General features: G+C 41.6%; 2 protein-coding genes across 10 annotated transcripts in view; both read right to left on the bottom strand.

The window, feature by feature from the left end:
* The window catches only part of LOC131227217 (putative disease resistance protein RGA3), a 69,195-nt gene extending 62,962 nt beyond the window's left edge, over positions 1-6,233 (bottom strand). The window contains exons 1-5 of one of the 9 annotated variants that reach the window (XM_058222966.1): positions 2,697-6,233; positions 1,592-1,750; positions 1,382-1,471; positions 1,215-1,301; positions 1,021-1,133 (exon numbers count right to left, since the gene is read on the bottom strand). In XM_058222966.1, coding sequence (XP_058078949.1) covers positions 4,566-5,990 — 1,425 coding nt within the window. In that variant the 5' untranslated portion in view covers positions 5,991-6,233 and the 3' untranslated portion in view covers positions 1,021-1,133; positions 1,215-1,301; positions 1,382-1,471; positions 1,592-1,750; positions 2,697-4,565. The remainder of the gene's footprint in view (positions 1-1,020; positions 1,134-1,214; positions 1,302-1,381; positions 1,472-1,591; positions 1,751-2,696) is intronic. The other 8 variants (XM_058222968.1, XM_058222971.1, XM_058222973.1 and 5 more) reach the window with 8 other exon arrangements.
* LOC131227215 (disease resistance protein RGA2-like) overlaps positions 1-21,201 on the bottom strand; it is a 112,662-nt gene that overhangs the window by 25,226 nt on the left and 66,235 nt on the right. The gene's annotated exons all lie outside the window — the stretch shown is intronic.

Here is a 21,201-nt window from a genome sequence, read left to right as displayed (position 1 = left end):
GTTGGGGTAGCTTTTGATACCATGATTTAAGTTGTTGTTACTTGTTGCTAATAGGGTTTCTTCAGTTTGATCTGAAGCAAAACCCCAATGAATCAGATCAACCATTCACCCAAAAAGGAAAATGCAACTCACATTGATTATTGGATAAGACAAAATTTACATGATTCATCGTAAGTTCGGCCAGACAATAAAAAGGCAATGTACATCACTCAAAATATTGGAAGTCATGTATCTGTGTTGTAAGGTTGAAAAACCTAACAATGAAAACAAGAAAGACAAAGGAAATTAGAAAAGAATATTCACATAGTTCAAATAAAAATAAATTAGTAATCTAAACTAACAAATAATTAGCTAATGAAACATTAAAATCATGCATGATCATTTTAAGAACTAGCAAACCATTTGAACATTACCTATTCTCTTAAAAAATCAGAACTCCAACAAAAGAAGAAAAGAGTAAAAAGGACAACAGAGCTTGCGCTCTTTTGTCACATGGGTAACCGTAGCTATAAAAGAAAATGAACTAAAACTTAGAGTGAGAGTAAGTCCTTGCAAGAAATTTCTTCACAACAAGAGAATTGAGGCAAGCTTGAGGCCTAAGAATCTTTGGTTTGACAGAGGAAATTGCATAACAAAAAGAACTAAGAATGATGAAATGAAGTTTGTAGAGAATTTTCACGCATCAATTAAACTGTTCCATAAGCAACATTTTTTATGACATTGCTACGACTCTTTGTCCATGTAGATTTTGAAGTGATATGTGTCTAGGACTGTCCAAGTGTCTCAAAATGTCAGCTTGGCAAACCTCAGAAAGTAAGCGTCCAAGTAATAGGTCCGGCAAATGCCTAGAATATGAACTGACATCATATCCAGAAAGGGGTTGTTTGTTTGTAATATATATAACTGCAAATTTCTAATTCCTGCATGGTAATGACATATAACTATTGTCTCCACTTTACGCATTCAAGATACTTTGATCATGGATGTCTTAGATGAGATCAAATCAACATGCAAGCTCACCTCCATAACAGAGTGGCAACTTACAGCAAAATCCAAGACTGCATCAAGTCCTCCAAGTTCTTGTAATCTTTCCCTAAAATTTCCCCCAACCCTTCTCATAATACCAGATATATCTGAAAATTACAGGGCAATGGTTATTAGCAAAGGCAAAGAAACATGATCTACTACAAAACAGTGAATCTTTTGTGCCTTACAACCACATATGCCGGGCTACACTATCAGGACCTCTCCTCACCGTACCCCCAATTGCCTTCTTTCCACCCTTCTTCTCCCAGCTTTATCTGTTAAATTTAAGATTGAATGAGCACATAATTATGAACCCCAGGAATTGGTTATCATGATCTTAAATGACATGATGAACCATATCAACTATTGCCTCATTGGATTCTAAACCATTTGAAACCATACGATGAAATCCATTCATTGAGCTCCATAACTCCTTCACCTCAAGCTGTATCTTTAATAAAATGCCATGAGTATGAAGAATACTGAATACATGTTTGTTCACCGCTCACAATTTCTTTTGATGGATCACAAATAAGAGCTTGTAATTTAATATTGAATACTCAACACTATGTGAGGCCTGAGAAATTTGTGCTCCCGTGTGCTTAACAAATGACCAGAAATACTTCAATGCCTTCCTCTGCTCAACACGTCGTTGCAATGATGGGCCACCATTGCTGCCATGCCTGATATTCGAAGAAATCTGAAAGCATATCTCTTTTTTCTTCTGTAATTGAAAAAAGAAATCAAGCTATTGCCAAACTTAGTGACCAAACCAGGTGATTAAACAGCTAGATGAAAAGGATACCTATCAACAACAAAATAGAATAGAAATATGCATTCTCCTTCATGTTTGCCACCAAAAAAAAAAAAAAAACAGAATAAGTAACCTCAATTAGTAATATGAGCATGAAGCATACCAATAAGATGAGTTTTTATAACAATTAGCTTCTAGGCGAAAATTACAAATCTAATTTAACATTATCCTCCCTCCTGATTTGAGACCTTGTAAGGACTGAACAGTTTCTAAATGTAGTACATGATTTACATAGAGAATTACAGCCACTTGATTGTTTTTTCCTTTAGTTCCTATAAGAAATTCTACCAATTAAAGAAATTGCAATAGTAAATGCATATGTTAGCAGAAAGCAATGTTGATTTATATTTTATAGTAAAGTGACACACAATATTTGAAAGTCCCAAGAATAGATAGTATTAAGCGGTAGAACCTGGCTACGACTCCTAAAGATGGCATTTTCATAAGTATGTGCCTTATATCCACACAGTCCATCCATTTGGACAGATCATTTTAGGATATGAGCCCAAAAATGTAACAGGTCCAAATCTCATGTGGACTATACTATATGGAAAAGTTGTGATTGATCATTAAAAGCTTCTCGAGGGCCAGAAAAGTTTTGAACCAAGCCGATATTTATGTGGTCTTTCATTTAGGTATTTGTGACCTCATCAACAGGTTGGATGGAAAATAAACATTTCAATGGCCCTCAAAAAGTTTCTAATGATGGGTGTTCAATTACCACTATTTTTTTTTTTTTTTTTTTTTTGTGGCATGGTCCTAACAAAACCTAACAAGAAATTAATTTTTATCTGCAACTACCCAATTACACATTAAAAATTACGTATTAAGAAAAGTGATTTCCAGGGTGGCATACCTAAGTTTTGGGCCAGCCTAATTTTTGAGTTCTAGGGTGAGCACGAGGCAGTGTGGATCTCCTTCACATTATCTGATAAGAGAGAGAGAGAGAGAGAGAGAGAGAGAGAGAGAGAGAGTACCTGGTTGGCCGTGATAATCTTTGAACCTTGTCTACCCGATGGATCTTCTCATCTTCAGCGCCTCATTTGATTCTTTTGAAACCAATCTCGATGTTTGAGATGTGTGATATGTTGCTCCAATCCTCCCCTTTGCATCTCTCCTCCAGCATTGGACTTAAGTTGATTTGGAGACTGGTAAGGCCTTGCAACCGAGGCAATGACAGCAACTCAGGGCAGCTGAAGATCATTACTCTCCTAAGCGACTTGAGCTGTCCCAAATCATCAGGAAGAGACCTCAATTTATAGCCAAAGCCGATAGTAAGAGTCTCTAGTGACTCCAATTGTTTCCATCCGTAGGGGAGACACGTCATTTCAATGATGTAGAGGGACGTTAGACTTTTCGGGAGGTGTGTCGGCAGTGCCTTTAATTTCAGGCATTTTCTGATTTTTAATGAGTGTAGAGACGGCATTATCTCTCTATCTTCTAATCTCAACTCCCACTCTTCCAATTCATACATGTTACTGAACTGGAGCTCTTCCAGCTTCGGGAATGCCACCCCGTTTATGCCCCCACCACTGCTATTCCCGTAAAACTCACTTCCCACCCGTTTTACAAGACCTGCCTCTATTAGAAGGTATTTAAGCGAAGGTAGTCTCCCTAGCCCAGGCAACTGTGTACACTTATTGCAATCTATTAATTTCAACTTGACTAACTTTGAGAAAGATGAATAATCTCCTATCCAGGTTGGGAACTTGTAACCAATGTATCCCCAAACTTCCAGCTGTTCTAGGTTTGCAAGGGGCGGCCTGAGGGCTTCAACTACATTTTTCATCCTCTCCGCCTCACCATTTCCTGACATTTCAAGAGCATCGTCTGGTGACATTTTTAGAGACAATACGTGAAGTTGTAACTTCTTCTCCAGTTGTGCTTCCTTAGCCTCATCCACGCTCGCCACTCTCTCCAAGTGTTCTATTTCTAGCATTCCTTGGAGAGAGTCAAGTCGCTTCAGCTCTCCAATCTTACATCCTCCATCGCCTCCCACGATAAACCTACTCAACGTTCGAAGGGAACTTATTCTCCCCAACCCTTCCGGTAAGTACTTTAGTTTCTTTGTGAGTTCAAATTCCAGATGTCTCAAGCGGACCATTGCACTCATCCCACTTGGCAGTATCTCGAGTTCTGTACAAAAATTCAACTTCAAAGTCTGCAAATTGCGGAGATGAGTCACTGATTCTGGCAACTCAACTATCTTGGAAAAAGACAAGTCAAGATATCGTAAATGCTTCAGCAACCCAATTGAGCTTGGCAATTCTTTAATGTCGGTGCCAGAGTATATAATATCCCAATGGATTATGGTGCCAATACCGAAATCCAATGCCCTAAGGGACCTAGCGCATTGGAATAAATTATCAAGGATGGTATCAATTACCGAAGGTCCGATTTGGAGGAGTGTTCACAATTTTTTTGCATGACATAGAGGGGCAGGAATGTGTGACGTTTCTCTGGTGGCAATAAATGATGAATGACGGACTGTAACAGAGCTGGTGTCCGACTTTCCATTCTCAAAGATGCAACATTCATTCTTTGTAATGAATTGGATGAGATCATGCAGGAGATCATGTATTGTACATCTTCCGACTTCTTCTTCTTCATGTTCATATTCAATCACCACTTTTTGAAACAAAGACTGTGCCAGTAGTTCGTCAAAGTACTCTCCTCCAATTGCTTCCATCTCTCTTTTTCCATCGGGCTTGATGAAACCCTGAGCTTACCACAACTTCACCAATTTATCCTTCTCCATCTTATGATCTTTCGGAAATACTGAGCAATATGCAAAACACTGCTTCAAATGGACAGGCAAATTATAATAGCTCAACAACAAAGCTGGTAAGATACCTTTCGCGATGTCTCGTATTTCCCATGTTTGGCTTTCTAAGATGTCCTTCCAATCTTGTGCGGTCATCTTGGAACGCATGACGCTTCCAATTACCTTTAACGAAAGAGGCACTCCTTTACACTTCTTCACTATCTCTCTTCCGATCTTTTCCAACGCCCGGCAATCTTCCACTTTCCTCCCAGCGAAAGCTCTGGTTCTGAACAGTAACCAGCTATCATCATAGGATAAACCTTTCAATTCATGCATGTAGGCAGACGGCATGCATGTATTTGCAACCTTCTCGCTGCGAGTGGTGACCAAAATTTTACTTCCAGGAGCACCTCTTTGCAAGGAAAGCATTAATTTCTCCCACCTGTCACTATCATCGTTCCACACATCATCAAGCACAATCAAGAATAGCTTGCCCTGTAATGTTTGGATAAGCTGCTTTTGCAATGAGTCTAGCTGAGAATCCGGTGGACTTGTCCCTCCAGCTGCTTTTATAATTTCTTTTGTAAGATTTATGACATTAAAATCATCAGATACACAGACCCATGGAAACACATTGAAATGGCTCCTCACCCTTTTATCATTGTGGATCAATTGAGCAAGAGTCGTCTTGCCCAACCCGCCAACGCCTACTATCGAAATGACATGAATTCCTCCCTCCTCAGAACTGCTCCCGCTGACCAACTTGCTTATTATGATATCTTTGTCTCTGTCTCTCCCGAACATCTTCGATTCGTCTACGAGCGAACTCGTTTGAGACTCGGCCTTGTGAAGCTGACTACCTCCACGGAAACTGTGAATCTCCTTAAAACTGAACTTATTTGTGTCAGCTGCAATCTGATCCAGCTTGACCCTTACTTGTTTTATCTGACGAGCAAAATCGCGTTGTGATGCGACTTTACTGACAAATGTCCGCACCTTATCTCCGATGTCGTCGCCTTCGGACATTGATTCATGGGCCAACCTTATCCAATCTTCTAGACCGCAACATGAAAAGAGTGAAAATAAGCACGCCCATGGCTGGTTTCCCATGAGTCGATAGTCACCGTTGTGGGTTCCTGATTCAGATTCTGGGAATGGAATCATCTCATCAACCACGTCCTCCACATCGTAAACCACATCTTTGAACTTTTTTAACCAAACTTGAATGCTTTGGTTGTGAAATTGCATAATCTCAGCATCATTAAGAAGTGCTTGAATGGATTCCAATGTAGAAGATAACTTTATAAGTTCTTCTTTGGCATCACCAACCAAATAAACCTCTTCTCGAAGTTTGTTCACAACCATTGAAACAAGCGCATTCGCCATTGTTCCAGAACAGAGAGAGAGCTCCGAATCCCCAGAAAAAGGAGAGAGAGAGAGAGAGAGAGAGAGAGAGAGAGAGAGAGAGATCAGATGCAGGAAATTGAGAGGGAGAGAGCGATCAGATCTCAAGAAATTGAGAGGGAGAGTGCGATGATCGAAGAAATGGTGAGAGATAGAGATGAAAGAGAGAGAGGTCTGATTGCAGGAAATTGAGAGGGACAGAGCGATGATAGAAGAATCAGGAGAGAGAGAGAGAGATGAGGAAGATGAGTTGAGGAAGATGAGATGAGGCAAGATGAGATAGTGAGAAACGAGAGATGAGATGGCAGGAAATTCAGAGAGAGAGAGATGAGAGATGAGATTCCAGGAAATCGAGAGAGAGAGAGAGAGATTGCAGGAAACTGAGAGGAAAGCGCGATGATCGTCGAAGAAACGAGGAGAGAGATGAGAGAGAGAGAGAGAGTTCTCTAAGTCAAAGATTCTCTGAATGCATAAGGGAGGCTTGATGCATCAATTTACACCGTCCAACAAAGCCCTGTGGGACCCGTAGAAATGTCAGTGTAAAATCCACTCTGTCCATCAGTTTCTCCACATCATGTTACAATTATGGCACAAAAATCAACTAAATCCAAGATTCAAGTGAGCCGCAACATAAGAAACAGTAGTGGTTGTGCTGCCATGGTTGGAACCTTAGTGGAGTCCACATAAGATTTTGAACAGTCTGATCTTTTTTCTGTCCCCTTCTCTCTAGTGGGAGTCACCTTTTGAACGGGTTGGATTGTACATAGACATCATATTGAACCCAGAAAAATTCAACGGTGAACGTGGGCCACTTGGGTCCTGGATCTACCTCATTTCTGAGCTCAGCACATGTGACGTGGCCCCACATAGCTTGGTTTTTAATGGGAGCGGATTAGGTGAAGGATTTTCACCTTTTACCACCGAATTACCCTTGTTCGGATTTTATCTAATAATGCCTCTCCCAACCTAATTGGGGTATGACGTCTCACTTGTACGGGAAAAGTTGAGAATTGTGGGGCCCAAAAGGTACGTGCATGACATCTCACCCATCCAACACATGCACCGCCTGATATGCCTTAATTTTTCGTCTCAACCCTTGAGACGAGCTCGCCAAATGGATGGACGGTTTGGATATAACACATACCTCATGAATAGACCCACGTAACTTGCTGTCGTAGGTACATCAGCTATATAGCCAGTGTGTGGTACATCAGCCAATCCGCTTTCCCAACACGTACACCCCATGAGCACTTGAATAAAAGACCTGATTAATCAAATTATCAGATGCACCATACATAAATTTGTGCGTTTATGGACATTTCATGTTATTTTCTACAGTGTGGCCCACCTTTGGGTTGGATTTGTCAGAATTTCATTCCTTCCATCTCAATGATAGAATTCAACAGGTTGAATGTTATATATGTACAGCTTGACCCACCGATATCAACTTCATCAAAATTTTAAATAAATAAATAAATAAAGATAATTTTGTAATTTTAACCTTGAAAAGCCTTATTTGGTGAAATTTAAATATGGAAGGTATTTTAATAATTTTACAAAAAGGTAAGACATATACGTTAGGGGATGGGCAGAAGCGAATCTGAATCAAACAATAAGAGATCAAAGCACAAAGAGAGCACAAGATTTTACGTCAAAAAATCCTTACGAAAAAAAATCATGATACAAAGTATTAAAAGAGATGAATAGACTTACCAATCCGAAGAATCCTAAAATCCTTTATAAAACTAAAATCCTTTAGAAAACTCTAGCTTTTCTTTCCCCTTTGTTTCAAAATAACCTTAGAACGTTCTCAATACCTTAATCCCCGATTATAAGCCCTTATATAAAGTTAGAACCAAATTAAAAAACAAAAACTATAATTCTGCAAAATTGCTCAAGTCGGTCGATAGAACCTTCAATAGGATCAAGTGTCATCGACGAATACACTCAAAATTGCTCAGCAAAGCAAACTCATAAAATCAAGAATTACTCTATGGGATCGACGGTCACTTGATAGGATTGTATGGTCTGTCGATTGGATTGAACTGTCTTGTTCCTGATTGATTTAAGACATATATCAACAATACATACATTAGGTGTGTCCCTACAAAGTTTACTCAACACACTATATCATGCTAAGTTCCTTGTAATTGGTCATTGGTGTCATGTGAAAAGGTATTGCAAGAGGAGTCATCGTATTGAGTAATGGATAGAGTTGTACACAGGCCGCATTCAAAAGAGTTGGACCCAAGTTTGGTTTGGCTTGTTTATGTGATACTCCCTGATCGAGCTTTACACAAGCCGAGCTACGAGCCCATCTCTAATGTTTGAGTTAGTTTGGTTCAAATTATACGATCATGAGCTTGGTTTAGTTTGGTCAAAATATCAAGTCAACCAAGCTTCTATCCTCTAACAAATTTAGATCATGTGTTGTGGTCTGCTGGAGGTTCGGATCTTCCTTATTTTTTTGTCTCGTACCGTAAAATGAGTTAGAAAATTTGATGGATGGCTAGATAAATCACATTTATCAGGGTGGGCCCCATGGATCTTTATCACTAGCTATGTGGCGGGTGTTGAGGTCACCGGCCAATTCAAAAGTTGCTTTAGGATAGTAAGTAAACGCTGGCCATCTATTTTTACATATCATTTTAGGATATGGTCTAAAATTGAATAGTATCCAAAGCTCAAGAGGACCAAACCAGAGGTAATAGTTTACATTCATGTATATGTATTATGTATTATCTACGCCGTCATGTATATATATTATCAATGTTGTCTATCTATTTTTACATTTCATTTTAGGACACATGATTCGAAAGTTGAATTATATCCAAGTAGAAACTATGTGCATACGATCTATGAGCCGAATCAAATCGAGCTTAATCAAGCTGAGCTTTGATCTAAGCCGAATTTGTACTACCCTAGTTTCAGCTCGGTTTGTTTGTTCTTAAATGAGTTTGACTCTGGGGCTTAGTTTGGTTTGAATTTCTTTGAATCAATTCATGTTGAGCGTTTTCAAACCAATTCAAGTCGAGCTTTCGAGCTATCTTAGTTTGTTTCCAGCTATAGTAATAGGATATTGAGCAAATTTTGTGTGTCCCACCATAATGTATGTATAATTATCCATGCCAACCATTTGTTTGTCTAACTCATTTTAGGGCAAGAGCCCAAAATTGAAGCATATCCATATCTCAAGTGGACCGCATCACAGGAAACAATGGGGATGATGGTGTCCACTGTTGGACCCTTCCAATGGCACATAGTGATATTTATTTTTCATCCAAGATCTTCATAAGGTCACATGGACATGGATGAAGGGAAACATAATTATCAACTTAATTCAAAATTTCCATCTATTTAAGTTTTAACTTGTGTTTAGTCCCCACACTCCTCTGGTGTGGTTTGATTGAGCTTTGAATAATGAATATGCTACAATTTGGGGCCGACCATACTATCCCCATGCACCAGGCCTAGCTAGAGATGAGAGTCCCCGCAGGAGTACTATTGGGCTAACCTTGATATGTGTTATATCTACATTGTCCATCTATTTTGGTAGATCCTTCAAGGGCTTGGGTCCAAAACTGAGGCAGATCAGAAGCTGAAGTGTACTACACCGCAGGAAATAGTAGATACTGAATGCCTATCATTAAAAGCCTCTTAGGGCCACGGATTAAGTTGATGAATATTATGTTTTCCCTTCATCCAAGCCTGTGTGACCTCGTGAACAGGTTTGGTGGCAAATAAACATCATGGTAGGCCTCCTCACTATTACCAATGCTTCTTGTGGTGTGGTCCAGTTAAGCCTTCACTCTGCCTCCTTTATGAGCTCATGCCCCCCACCTAAAATGATCTGACAAAATAGATGGATGGCAGGGATCAGATACATATATGATGGTGGGCCCCATAAAGCCCCTGTCACGAAAATTCAGTCACGAAAATTCAGTCTCTAGCTAGCTAGGCCTTGCCATGGATATAACACTGCACTTGATCCGCACCCCGCAATTTTGGAGTGTTACGTGGACAAGCACACGAACAATGCATTAAATTGAACTGGAAGACACCTAAACAGTGGTAATCAAACACATTCATCACATTGGGCATCGTGGAATTTACTCAGTTCAGAAACCCTAAATGTCCTGAGCTCGTGTCCATCCGCGCCTTTGAAAAGTGCAGCACGCCGACATGGATCGGGTACAACCCGTCCATCCCCACCCGCCACAAAGGGGGATCAAAGGGTTACAGTGATGTACGGATTTTATAGCCGCTATTTATCATAATAAATGAGACTGAACCAAAGCTAGAGTGGGCGATACATTGAAAGTTTCGTATCAACCTGATATTTGTGTTTTCCCTTCGTCCGGTTCTATATGAACCTTTAAATAGGTTACATAGTGTGGTGTGGCCAACTTGATTCTTAGATCTACCTTATTTTGGGTTTATACCCTTAGACTAATATGAAAATATGAATAGACGGTGTGGATGAAACCATACATCACTGTACCCTCCCTCATAAGCCCAGTCGGTGCCGAGCTAGGGACAGGCTATACCCATTACGCCTGCTAGCGGAAGTCCAGCGAGGATGGGACCACTGTCTATACGAAAAATCTATAGTACTTACGGCACTGAGTGGCTTTTAAAACTGTGCTCTTCGCAAATATATACAGTACTATGAGGTGTACCTTATGGGAACTTCTCATGAGTTTGAGCAGTGTAAGCCACGTGATGTGTGTCGAACATCAAAACCATCAGTAAGATGTAGCATTCCATTGTGGCCCACAGGCTTAAAAATAAAATAATCTAAAACTTGGGTAGGCCACATCACCTACAACAGTTGAGAGAGGTCATTTCTCATTAAAACTTTCATAATTATTTATTAGGCTCACTTAGATGTGTTTCACAAATCCAGCCCATCCATTGTATGTATCACACTTGGATGTGGTGTCAAAACAAGTTTCAACTGCATCCAAAACTCATATGAGCCCCATCAAATGATTTTATATGTTCAAAGCATGTCTTTGACAAGGTTTTATGTTGTATCGTCCATCTGAGCTTCTTATACTGTTTATTTTAGGGATATCCTGTAGCCCGAAGGGGATTCATCTGGCCAATGGTGCCGATGTTCGACACACATCATGGTGGGGCCCACACTGCTCGACCTCATGCAAAGTTCCCGTAAGGTCGACCTTGTAGTACCATTTTCCATGTACCATGCGCTCGATCTCAGTATAAGCTCCCGTGAGGTTGAGCTATGTGGGCCCCATCGTGATGCGTGTCGAACATTAACACCATGCATTTGATGGGTCCCCTTTAAATTATGGGATATCCTAAAAATCAACCGCATACAGAACTTACGTGGGCTATAACATCTAAAATCATGTGAAGACACCGTTAAAAAATATAAAAACACTTGGTGGGGCCCACCTGAGTTTTTAATGCTATTGAAACTTGGTCTGAACCCTCATCCAAGTGGGACACATATAATGGATGGTCTGGATTTGCAAACCACATCTCGGTTGGCCCAAAAAATGATTATGAATGTTTTAATGGTGCACGGCCCTTCTACACTTCTGTATGTGGTGTGGCCCACACAAGTTACGGATTGAGTTGATTTTTGATACATATACCCACGATGGAATGGTACATCTAACTGATGGGGTAGATGTTCAAAAAGAATCACAGTGAACACAGCTCGACCTCATGGCACGGACTCGTGAGGTCGAGCGCATATATATATAATAAAATGAATAAAGTTGTCATTCTGTCTGAAAAACGGACGGCTTGGATTGAACTGCATTTCAGGCGATTCTTTTAACACAGCAACCCCACTTTTGTGCAGTCAGCGTCAAAGCATTGCGCGGGAATCATCCAAGCTCCGTTGGGTCCACCATGTTGTAAATATCCGAAAGGGACGCGGTATTTCTGCCAAAACCTTTGGCAAGAAGTTCACATAGGTGGGTCCCACCAAAATGTCTGAGATAAATTCACCCATCTATCTATTTTCTAAGGTTATTATTGGATATGCGGATAAAAATGATCCAGCTCCAAGACCCAGGTGAGCAGCACGATGGAGAAGGTGGACAGGGAAATTACTACCATTGAAATTCTCCTTGGGTCACAGTGATATTTATGAATGAGTTACTTAGTATGCTTTTATCACGCTGAGTAAACTCAGTTGGGCCACCGTGTATCTACGGATAGGCTGTCCATACATTCTTTTCAAGCTCATTTAAGGAGTTAGGATCAAAATCGAAGCATATCCATGGCTCCAACGAATATTTCAACCGCGGACATTCAGTCCTTACATTTCAGCTCACTTGATTTTTGGATTTAGATTGCTTATGTACTAAATGAGCTCGCAAAACGGATGAATGGAGTAGATTTCTCACAAACATCAATGTGGCCCCAACTTCCTGCCGAAGGCTTTTGCAGGGAATCCTCACTGTCCACCAGCTGGATATCATCATTTTCACAGCCGTCTAATGCTGGGAACAGGCAGGAGCTTTGAGTGGCCACCATGATGTATGGATATCATCCACACCATCTGTCTATTTTCTGTGGCATTTTATAACATAGGACTAAAATTTTAACCATATACAAGACAAGCCCAAATGCGACAATGGATCAGCTACTCCCAAGCCACCAACCAACGGCTGATGGTCGGTGCTCTGTGATCCTTACGATTATATATGTGTTTCAACCATGCCATCAATCTATTTTTCCGAATTGTTTTATGGTATGAAACCATAAGAGAGGTATATCCTAATCTAAAGTGGACCACGTTACGGGAGTTAAAAACCTTTTGGGGGTATAAAAGTTTTGGATCAAGCTGATTTTTGTTTTTTCCCTCATTGTGCTTGTATAACCTAATAAATATATTAGATGTCAAATAAACAGTAGAGTGGGCCTTAGGAGGATTTTAATGATCCATATTTAATTACTATTGTTTTCCTGTGGTGTAGTCCTCCTGAGAATTATATCCCTCTCATTTTTTGCATCAAGCCTAAAATGATATGTGAAAATAGATTAACGGAATGGGTGAAACACATACATCATGGTGGGGCCCACAGAACACTGACCACAGCCACCATCCTGGTGGCAGGGGGAGTAGCCAATCCGTTTCCCCCTAATGCAAGCTCACATGGGCCATATGGACAGGGACGTTGTACAATTGTACCCAGCATTGCTAAGTTCACACGGTGTGGTCCATCCGAGTTTATTACCTAAGTGGGTTTGGTGAAAGACAAAACATATGATGGTGACACAAAAACCAACGATTAGCATCTCTTCCTACTTTTCCATTTGGTGAGGCCTACGTTGGCTGTGGATCACTGACTTCTTATCAGCCGAATTAAAGTAAAACCCGCGGGTCGGAGAGGATTTTATAATTACAACATGGTAGCCCCGTATAATTTGGTGTTCCACGCCACGTGTAAAAAACATGTGACGGGGGTTGCTGTGCCTCCTCCTCCTCCCCCTCTCTCTCTCTCTCTCTTACCTCATCCAACCTCCATTTGATGGCCATCGCCAATCAAACAGGGTTATTTAACTGGTGTGATTTTCGTGCCAAATTCCACTCCAGTTCGACCGCACCATTTGCAGGGTTTGGACGCCATTTGGCTAATGACCTCAACATGAGCCAGCCAGGTAGTGTCAAAGCTCTATGTAGGATCTACTATAATGTATATGTTTTATCCATGCTGTTCATTCATTTTGCTTGCACATTTTAGGATATGATCCAAAAAATGAAGAAGATCCAAATCTAAGGTGGATCACACCATAGGAAAATATTCTTGATTGAGCATCCACCGTTAAAACTTCCTAAGCCACATGAAGGGAAAATACAAACACAAATATTATGTATTATCTACCTTGTCTTGTATATGTATTTTCCATGCTATCCATTTGTTTTTACCTATCATTTTAGGACTTGATCCCAAAATTGAATCATGTCCAAAGCTCAATTGGATTACACCACGAGGAATCAATGTGCACATAATCTACGAGTCCAAAAAAATTGATCTTAATCAAGCCAAGCTTCCAGCAAAGCTGACCTTGTACTATCCTAGTATGAGCTTGGTTTGTTTTTTTAAACCAACTTGACTTTGAGGCTTGGTTTAGTTTGAATTTCTATTTGAATCAATCGAAGCCCAGTGTTTTTAAATTAATTCAAAATGAACTTTTGAACTATCTTGGTTTGGGTCCAACTCTAGTACTAGGGTAGTGAGCAAATTCTGTGCAGCCCATCGTGATCAATATATAATCATCCATGCCATCTATTTTGTTGTCCAGATTATTTTAGGGAACGAACCCAAAATTAAAGCATATCCGAATCTCAAGTGGACCACATCACAGGAAACAAAGGGGATGATGGTGTCCATTGTTGGAGCCTTCAAATGGCCCATAGTGATGTTTATTTATCATCCAAGATGATCATAAGGTTTCGCGAATATGGATGAAGGGAAAATAAATATCAACTTAATCCAAAACATCAGTAGATCCAAAACACTATCTCCTATGGTGTGGTTTTATTGAGCTTACAATTTTGGGGCCGATCCGTACTATCCTCATGCATCGGGGCTAGCTAGAGATGGTGAGTGCTGACAGGAGCTCTGTTAGGCCAACCTTGATATGCGTTATATCTACGTTAAAATAGATCATTTTAGGGCATGGTCTTAAAAATGAAGCAGATCAAAGGCTTAAGTATACAATGGCACAAGAAATAGTAGAGATTGAACAACTATCATTAAAAACCTCTCAAGGCCACAAAAGTTCTAGATTAAGCTGATATTTATGTTTTCCCTTCATCCAAGTCCACGTGACCTTATGAACAGGTTTGATGGCAAATAAACATCATGGTAGGCCTTTGGAAAGGTTTCAAGGGTAGATGTTACTATTACCAATGCTTCTTGTGGTGTGGTCCACTAGAGCCTTAAGTATGCCTCCTTTATGAGCTCATGCCCCAAAATGATATGTCAAAATAGATGAACAACATGGATCAGACACATATATCACCGTGGGCCCATGGAGCCCCTTTCAGGACCATTAGGGCGTGTTTGGCCGGACCGATCCCATGGGATTTGGTGGGATGGAATGGTTTTTAAGGTAATGATGGTGGTGTCAGTGTTTGTCTGTTGATCCCATGGGTTTGGGATAGCCCATGGGATATCCAGCAAGGTATTTGGATGGTCACAAATGGATGGGTTTGCATCTCCACTGCTTCTCATGGTGTGCCCCACTCACTGCTTTATAGTTACCTCAAAACAACTTCATGGCTGAATGTAGGCAGGTGAAAATGATGGAGGGAGTAGATATCTCATTGATATCTTGGTGGGCCCTACACAGCGGTGAAAACCTATATCTCGGGATTGGCGGCATCTAGGCGCTGTTTACGAGGGTGCGTGGAATGGTTTTTATTCCACTGTCCCAAACAGAAAATGGGATGGGATGTAAAGAGTATAACCCATGGGATCCGTCTTAATCCCATATCCAGCGCCCGGCCAAACAAGCCCTTGCCGGACCGATCCAATGGGATTTTGATGTAGAGCGGGTCGTGGACAGTTTCATGGCCAAGATGGATCAGAAAAGGCCCGGTCGACGACAGAAGTGATCCGGACCGTCGGACTGTAGATCGGGCGTATCTTGCAAACCGGAATGGGGTAGAACGAGCTACTTTAGGCAACCAACCCAGCTATGCTAGGTTGCGCAACCCGAAATTGCGAAAAACCCCTGGATCAACGATCGTTTCCTGTTTTAATTTCGTTTTTACTATAAATAGTAAGTTTTAGTTTGATTATAACTCTTCATCTGTCGGGCTTTAGGAGTTGCGCCCAACGTGAAAAGAGCTTAGAATAATTAGGAGAACGGTTTGGTGAAGCCAAATAGGACACTTACTATTTTTGGCCGAAAACCTTGCGCACTAGTAGACATCACGACCGTCTATAAATAGTAAGTTTACTATTTATAGTAAGTCACAGATTCTAGGAGTTTGAGTTGTAGTTTGATTCTGATTTCTTTTCCATTGCTTGGTACCCCTATTTAAAGGGTTGTGAAATTATTTTTATTCATCAATTAATCAATTTCGAATTTCTTAAAATTTATTTCTATTTTCTGCTTTCTTTCCTCATGGATTCGAGAAGTCTCTGTGAGGAGTCCAGAGAAACTCCGTGGATTCGGAGTAGTTATCCTTATCACGTTCATCCTTGCGTCAATTGGTATTAAAGCGAGGGTTCCCCTCGGGCCGATGGCAAACAATGAAGGTATGAATCAAAATCCTATGGACGGTGATCCTGGGATTCGTTATCTTTCGGAGAGTCAGTTGACCATGCAAGGGCTGCAGGCAACTCTCGACCGTCTTGCGGATGCGCTACTTCCGCCTCGAGCCCTAGGCGGTGCTCCACCACCTTTGGTTGCTCCCCCACCCACGATAGCTTCACCACCCATGGTTGCCGTTCGACGCAACCCCGATTTTTATAGAGCACTACCAGTGGTAAACCGTAGGGCTACACCAGATGATTTAAGTTTCAGCGACGAGGACCTTAATCAGGGTTTTTACCGACGACCAATCCATGGAGGTGATCATCTAGATCGTGCTAAAAGAGACTATCGAGGTAAGGCTGAACTTCTTAGTTTTAATGGTTTATTACGTATAGAAGATTTTCTCGATTGACTAGTCGAGGTGGAGAGATATTTTGATTATATGGACGTGTCAGATCATAAAAGGGTAAAATTAGTAGCGTTTAAATTAAAATCTGATGCTTCTGCATGGTGGGAACAATTACAACTCTCACGAGCTCGTCAGAACAAGGTGTCCATCTTATCATGGCCACGGATGAGATGTCTTCTTCGATCACGATTTCTCCCCAGTGATTATGAGCAGATATTATTCCAGCAATATCAAAATTGCAGACAAGGAAATCGAACAGTCACAGATTACACTGAAGAATTCCAACAGCTGGCTACACGAAACGATCTGTCAGAATCTAAGTCACAAAAGGTGACACGATTTATAGATGGGTTGCGACCAACAATTCAAGACCGAGTTCAGATGTGCCCAGTCGGGACTATGGAAGAAGCAGTTCAATTGGCGGGTAGGGCAGAAACACAACTTGCAAGAGCTCCTGCTCGTCCATATCCTTGAACTTAACCTCCCATGACGGGTCCCACGCAGGATCCAGTGCTATCACGAGGAAAAGACCCAGTACCTCAACTTCCTACAACCGCAAACCGTGATACGGGGAGCGGCTCATCTAAACCTCAACTTGCAACACCCACAACAGCGGGTCTGAGTAGGATTCCAAATCCTTATGCTCGGCCAAACACTTGTCATCAACGTCCCGCAGCACACTTGACTATAAATGAAGGGGGCACTGAAGATGAGGCCGGAGAAGAAAACCATTGCTTTGATGAACATGAACAAACCACTAAAGAAATAACAGGTGGCGATGAAATGACGGGCGAGGATCGTGGCGAATTTCTAGTTATGAGGTGATTGTTGTATGCCCCACGAAAGGAATTACATCCACAACGTCACAATATATTTCGTACTCGGTGCACCGTCAACGGAAAGGTCTGTGATATAATCATAGACAGTGGTAGTAGCGAGAACATCGTCTCGAGAGTGATGGTGGACAAGTTGCGGCTACCAACGATGAAACATCCTTCCCCGTACTCAATTGGCTGGATAAAAAAGGTAAATGAGACCAAGGTAACTGAACAATGCACTATCTCGTTTTCAATTGGTAAAAATTATAAGGATCAAATACTTTGTGATGTGGTCGATATGGAAGCTTGTCATATGTTACTCAGTCGACCCTGGCAGTCGGACCGTGATGCGACCCATCGGGGATGAGATAATGTTTACATATTCGTCAAGGATAGTCAAAAAATAATTCTTGCCTCTATGGCACCAGAGAACCACCCTGAAGCCTCTAAAGTGGAGGGGAGTTCCCTCTTGACCATTCGAAATTTTATGGAGGAATTCAAGGAAACCAGCGAGGTATACGCTGTAGTGGTGAAGGGCGAGGAAGAGGAACCCTCAAACATACCTCCAAGTTTAAGACTGTTGCTAAACGAATTCAAAAAAGTCTGGCCTGAGGATTTACCTGATGGATTGCCTCCCATGAGGGACATCCAACATCACATAGACCTTGTCTCTGGGGCTAGCCTGCCCAACCGCCCTCATTATCAGATGAGTCTGAAGGAGTATGAGGTACTTCAGGGGCAAGTGGAGGAATTGATCCGTAAGGGTCTCTTGAGAGAGAGCATGAGCCCATATACCATACCAGCATTATTAACACCAAAAAAAGATGGAAGCTGGCGTATGTGTGTCGACAGCCGTGTAATCAACAAAATTACCATCAAATATCGGTTCCCAATACCACGGTTGGACGACATGCTCGATATGTTAAAAGTGACCAAGGTGTTCTCTAAACTAGATCTAAGGAGTGGGTACCATCAGATTCGTATTCGACCCGGTGATTAGTGAAAAACGACATTCAAGACTAAGGAAGGGTTGTATGAGTGGCTGGTCATACCCTTCGGCCTATCGAACGCACTAAGTACCTTTATGCGTTTGATGAATCAAGTTCTAAAACCGTTCACTGGTTGATTTGTAGTAGTATATTTTAATGACATATTGATATACAGCCAGGATGAGGCGGAGCACAGGAAACATCTCAGGCAGGTGTTGCAGGTCCTATTAATTAACAAGTTGTACCCCAACTTAATGAAGTGTAGTTTTTTAACTGACAGCCTGTTATTTCTAGGATTTGTTGTAACGTCCACAAGCATTCATGTGGACGATGAAAAGGTGCGAGCTATTAAGGAATGACCGATCCAGACAAACATTCATGAGGTGAGAAGTTTTCACGGGTTGACGACTTTCTATCGTTGATTTGTGCGAGATTTTAGCACTATAGTCGCGCGTATAATATATTACATGAAAAAAGGATTGTTCTAGTGGACCGATAAAGCTGACAAGAGCTTTCATAAGATCAAGCATCGTTTGTCTACAACACCAGTCTTGGTGCTTCCTAATTTTGACAAATTGTTTGAGGTTGAGTGTGACGCTTCATACGTCGGAATTGGAGTAGTATTATCACAGGAAGGCAGGCCGGTAACCTTCTACAACGAGAAGCTCAGCGAAGCCCGAAAGAAGTAGTCGACTTATGAGCTTGAGTTGTACGCAGTTGTTCAGGCACTGCGACATTGGCGACATTATCTGATTCAAAGAGAGTTTGTTTTGTACACTGACCATTAAGCATTAAAGTTTATTAATAGTCAGACTAACTTGAATCATGTGCATGCTAGATGGGTTGTATTTTTACAGGAATTTACGTTCGTTTTGAAGCACAAGTCAGGGCAGCAGAACAAGGTGACTGATGCACTTAGCCGTCGTGCATCACTACTTGTTACGATGAGCAATGAGGTGGTCGGCTTCAACTGTCTTAAGGAGCTGTATGCCGAGGATGAGGACTTCAAAGATTCTTGGATGAAGTGCCAAGAAAGTCACCCAAGTGACCTTCATATACAGGACGATTTTCTCTTCAAAGGGAATCGATTGTGCATCCCCCAAAGTTCTCTGAGGGAGCAGGTTATTCATGAGCTACATGGAGGTGGCCTCGGTGGACACCTGGGGCGAGACAAGACGCAAGCTCTTATGGAAGAGCGGTATTACTAGCCGCAATTAGTACGCGATGTGGGAAAAGCTATACAACATTGTCATATTTATCAGACCTCCAAGGGGCTATCTCAGAATACGAGCCTTTACACCCCGTTACCTGTGCCTGACGGTCCTTGGGAGGATTTATTAATGGACTTCGAGCTTGGTCTCCTACGAACACAACGCGGCATGGATTCGGTGTTCGTGATGGTAGATCGTTTCTCCAAGATGGCGCACTTTATCCCATGAAAGAAGACCCTCAATGCAACACACGTGGCAAATCTATTTTTTAGGGAGGTCGTACGGTTAAACGGGGTCCCCAAGACCATTACTTCCGATCGTGACACGAAGTTCATTAGCCACTTTTGAGGGACTTTATGGAATCGATTCGATACACGACTTCAATTCAGCAGTGCTTACCACCCACAAACTGATGGGCAGACCGAAGTTGTGAATCGCACGTTGGGAAACCTCATTCATTGTATTTCAGGAGAAAAACCGAAGCAGTGAGATTTAATCTTGTCTTAGGCAGAGTTTGCATTCAACAACATGGTGAACCGCTCGACAGGGAGATCACCGTTCCAGATTATCTACGGACGAGTGTCTGGCCACACACTTAACTTGGTCCCTCTGCCCAAGCACCCAGCCACGAGCATTGTAGCAGAACATATGGTAGACAAGATCATAGGCATCCATGCAGAAGTGTAGACCAAGTTACACGCCTCGAACGAGAAGTACAAGGAACAAGCGGACAAGCATCAGCGACAAAAAGTGTTCGAGGTGGGCGACCGCGTTATGGTCCATCTACGCAAAGAGAGATTTCCAACCGAGACATACAACAAGTTGAAAAATAAGAAGATTGGACCCGTCCCAATCATTCGAAAGATCAATGACAACGCTTATGTTGTTGATCTTCCAGATGACATAGCGATCTCACGAACTTCAATGTCGCGGACCTGACCGAGTATCATGAACCAGAGCAGGATGAGAACTCGAGGAAGAGTTCTTTTGAAGTAGAGGGGACTGATGTAGAGTGGGTCGTGGACAGTTTCATGGCCAAGATGGATCAGAAAAGGCCCGGTCGACGACAGAAGTGATCTGGACCGTCGGACCTTAGATCGGGCGTATCTCGCAATTTGGAATGAGTTACCTGACGTAAAATATATGATTTTGGGGTAGAACGAGCTACTTTAGCCAACCAACCCAGCTATGCGGGGTTACGCAGCCCGAAATTGCTAAAAACCCTTGAATCGACGGTCGTTTCCCTGTTTTAATTTCGTTTTTTACTATAAATAGTAAGTTTTGTTTGATTATAACTCTTCATCTATCAGGCTTTAGGAGTTGCGCCCAACATGAAAAGAGCTTAGAATAATTAGGAGAACGGTTTGGTGAAGCCAAATAGGACACTTACTATTTTTATCCAAAAACCTTACGCACTAGTAGACATCACGACCATCTATAAATAGTAAGTTTACTATTTATAGTAAGTCGCGGATTCTAGGAGTTTGAGTTGTAGTTTGATTCTGATTTCTT

Source organism: Magnolia sinica, chromosome 15 (genome assembly GCF_029962835.1).
Source record: "Magnolia sinica isolate HGM2019 chromosome 15, MsV1, whole genome shotgun sequence".
In the NCBI taxonomy this organism is placed as follows: Eukaryota; Viridiplantae; Streptophyta; class Magnoliopsida; order Magnoliales; family Magnoliaceae; genus Magnolia; species Magnolia sinica.
Note: the sequence above shows the minus strand (reverse complement) of the source record. Positions and strands in the feature narration are given on the sequence as shown.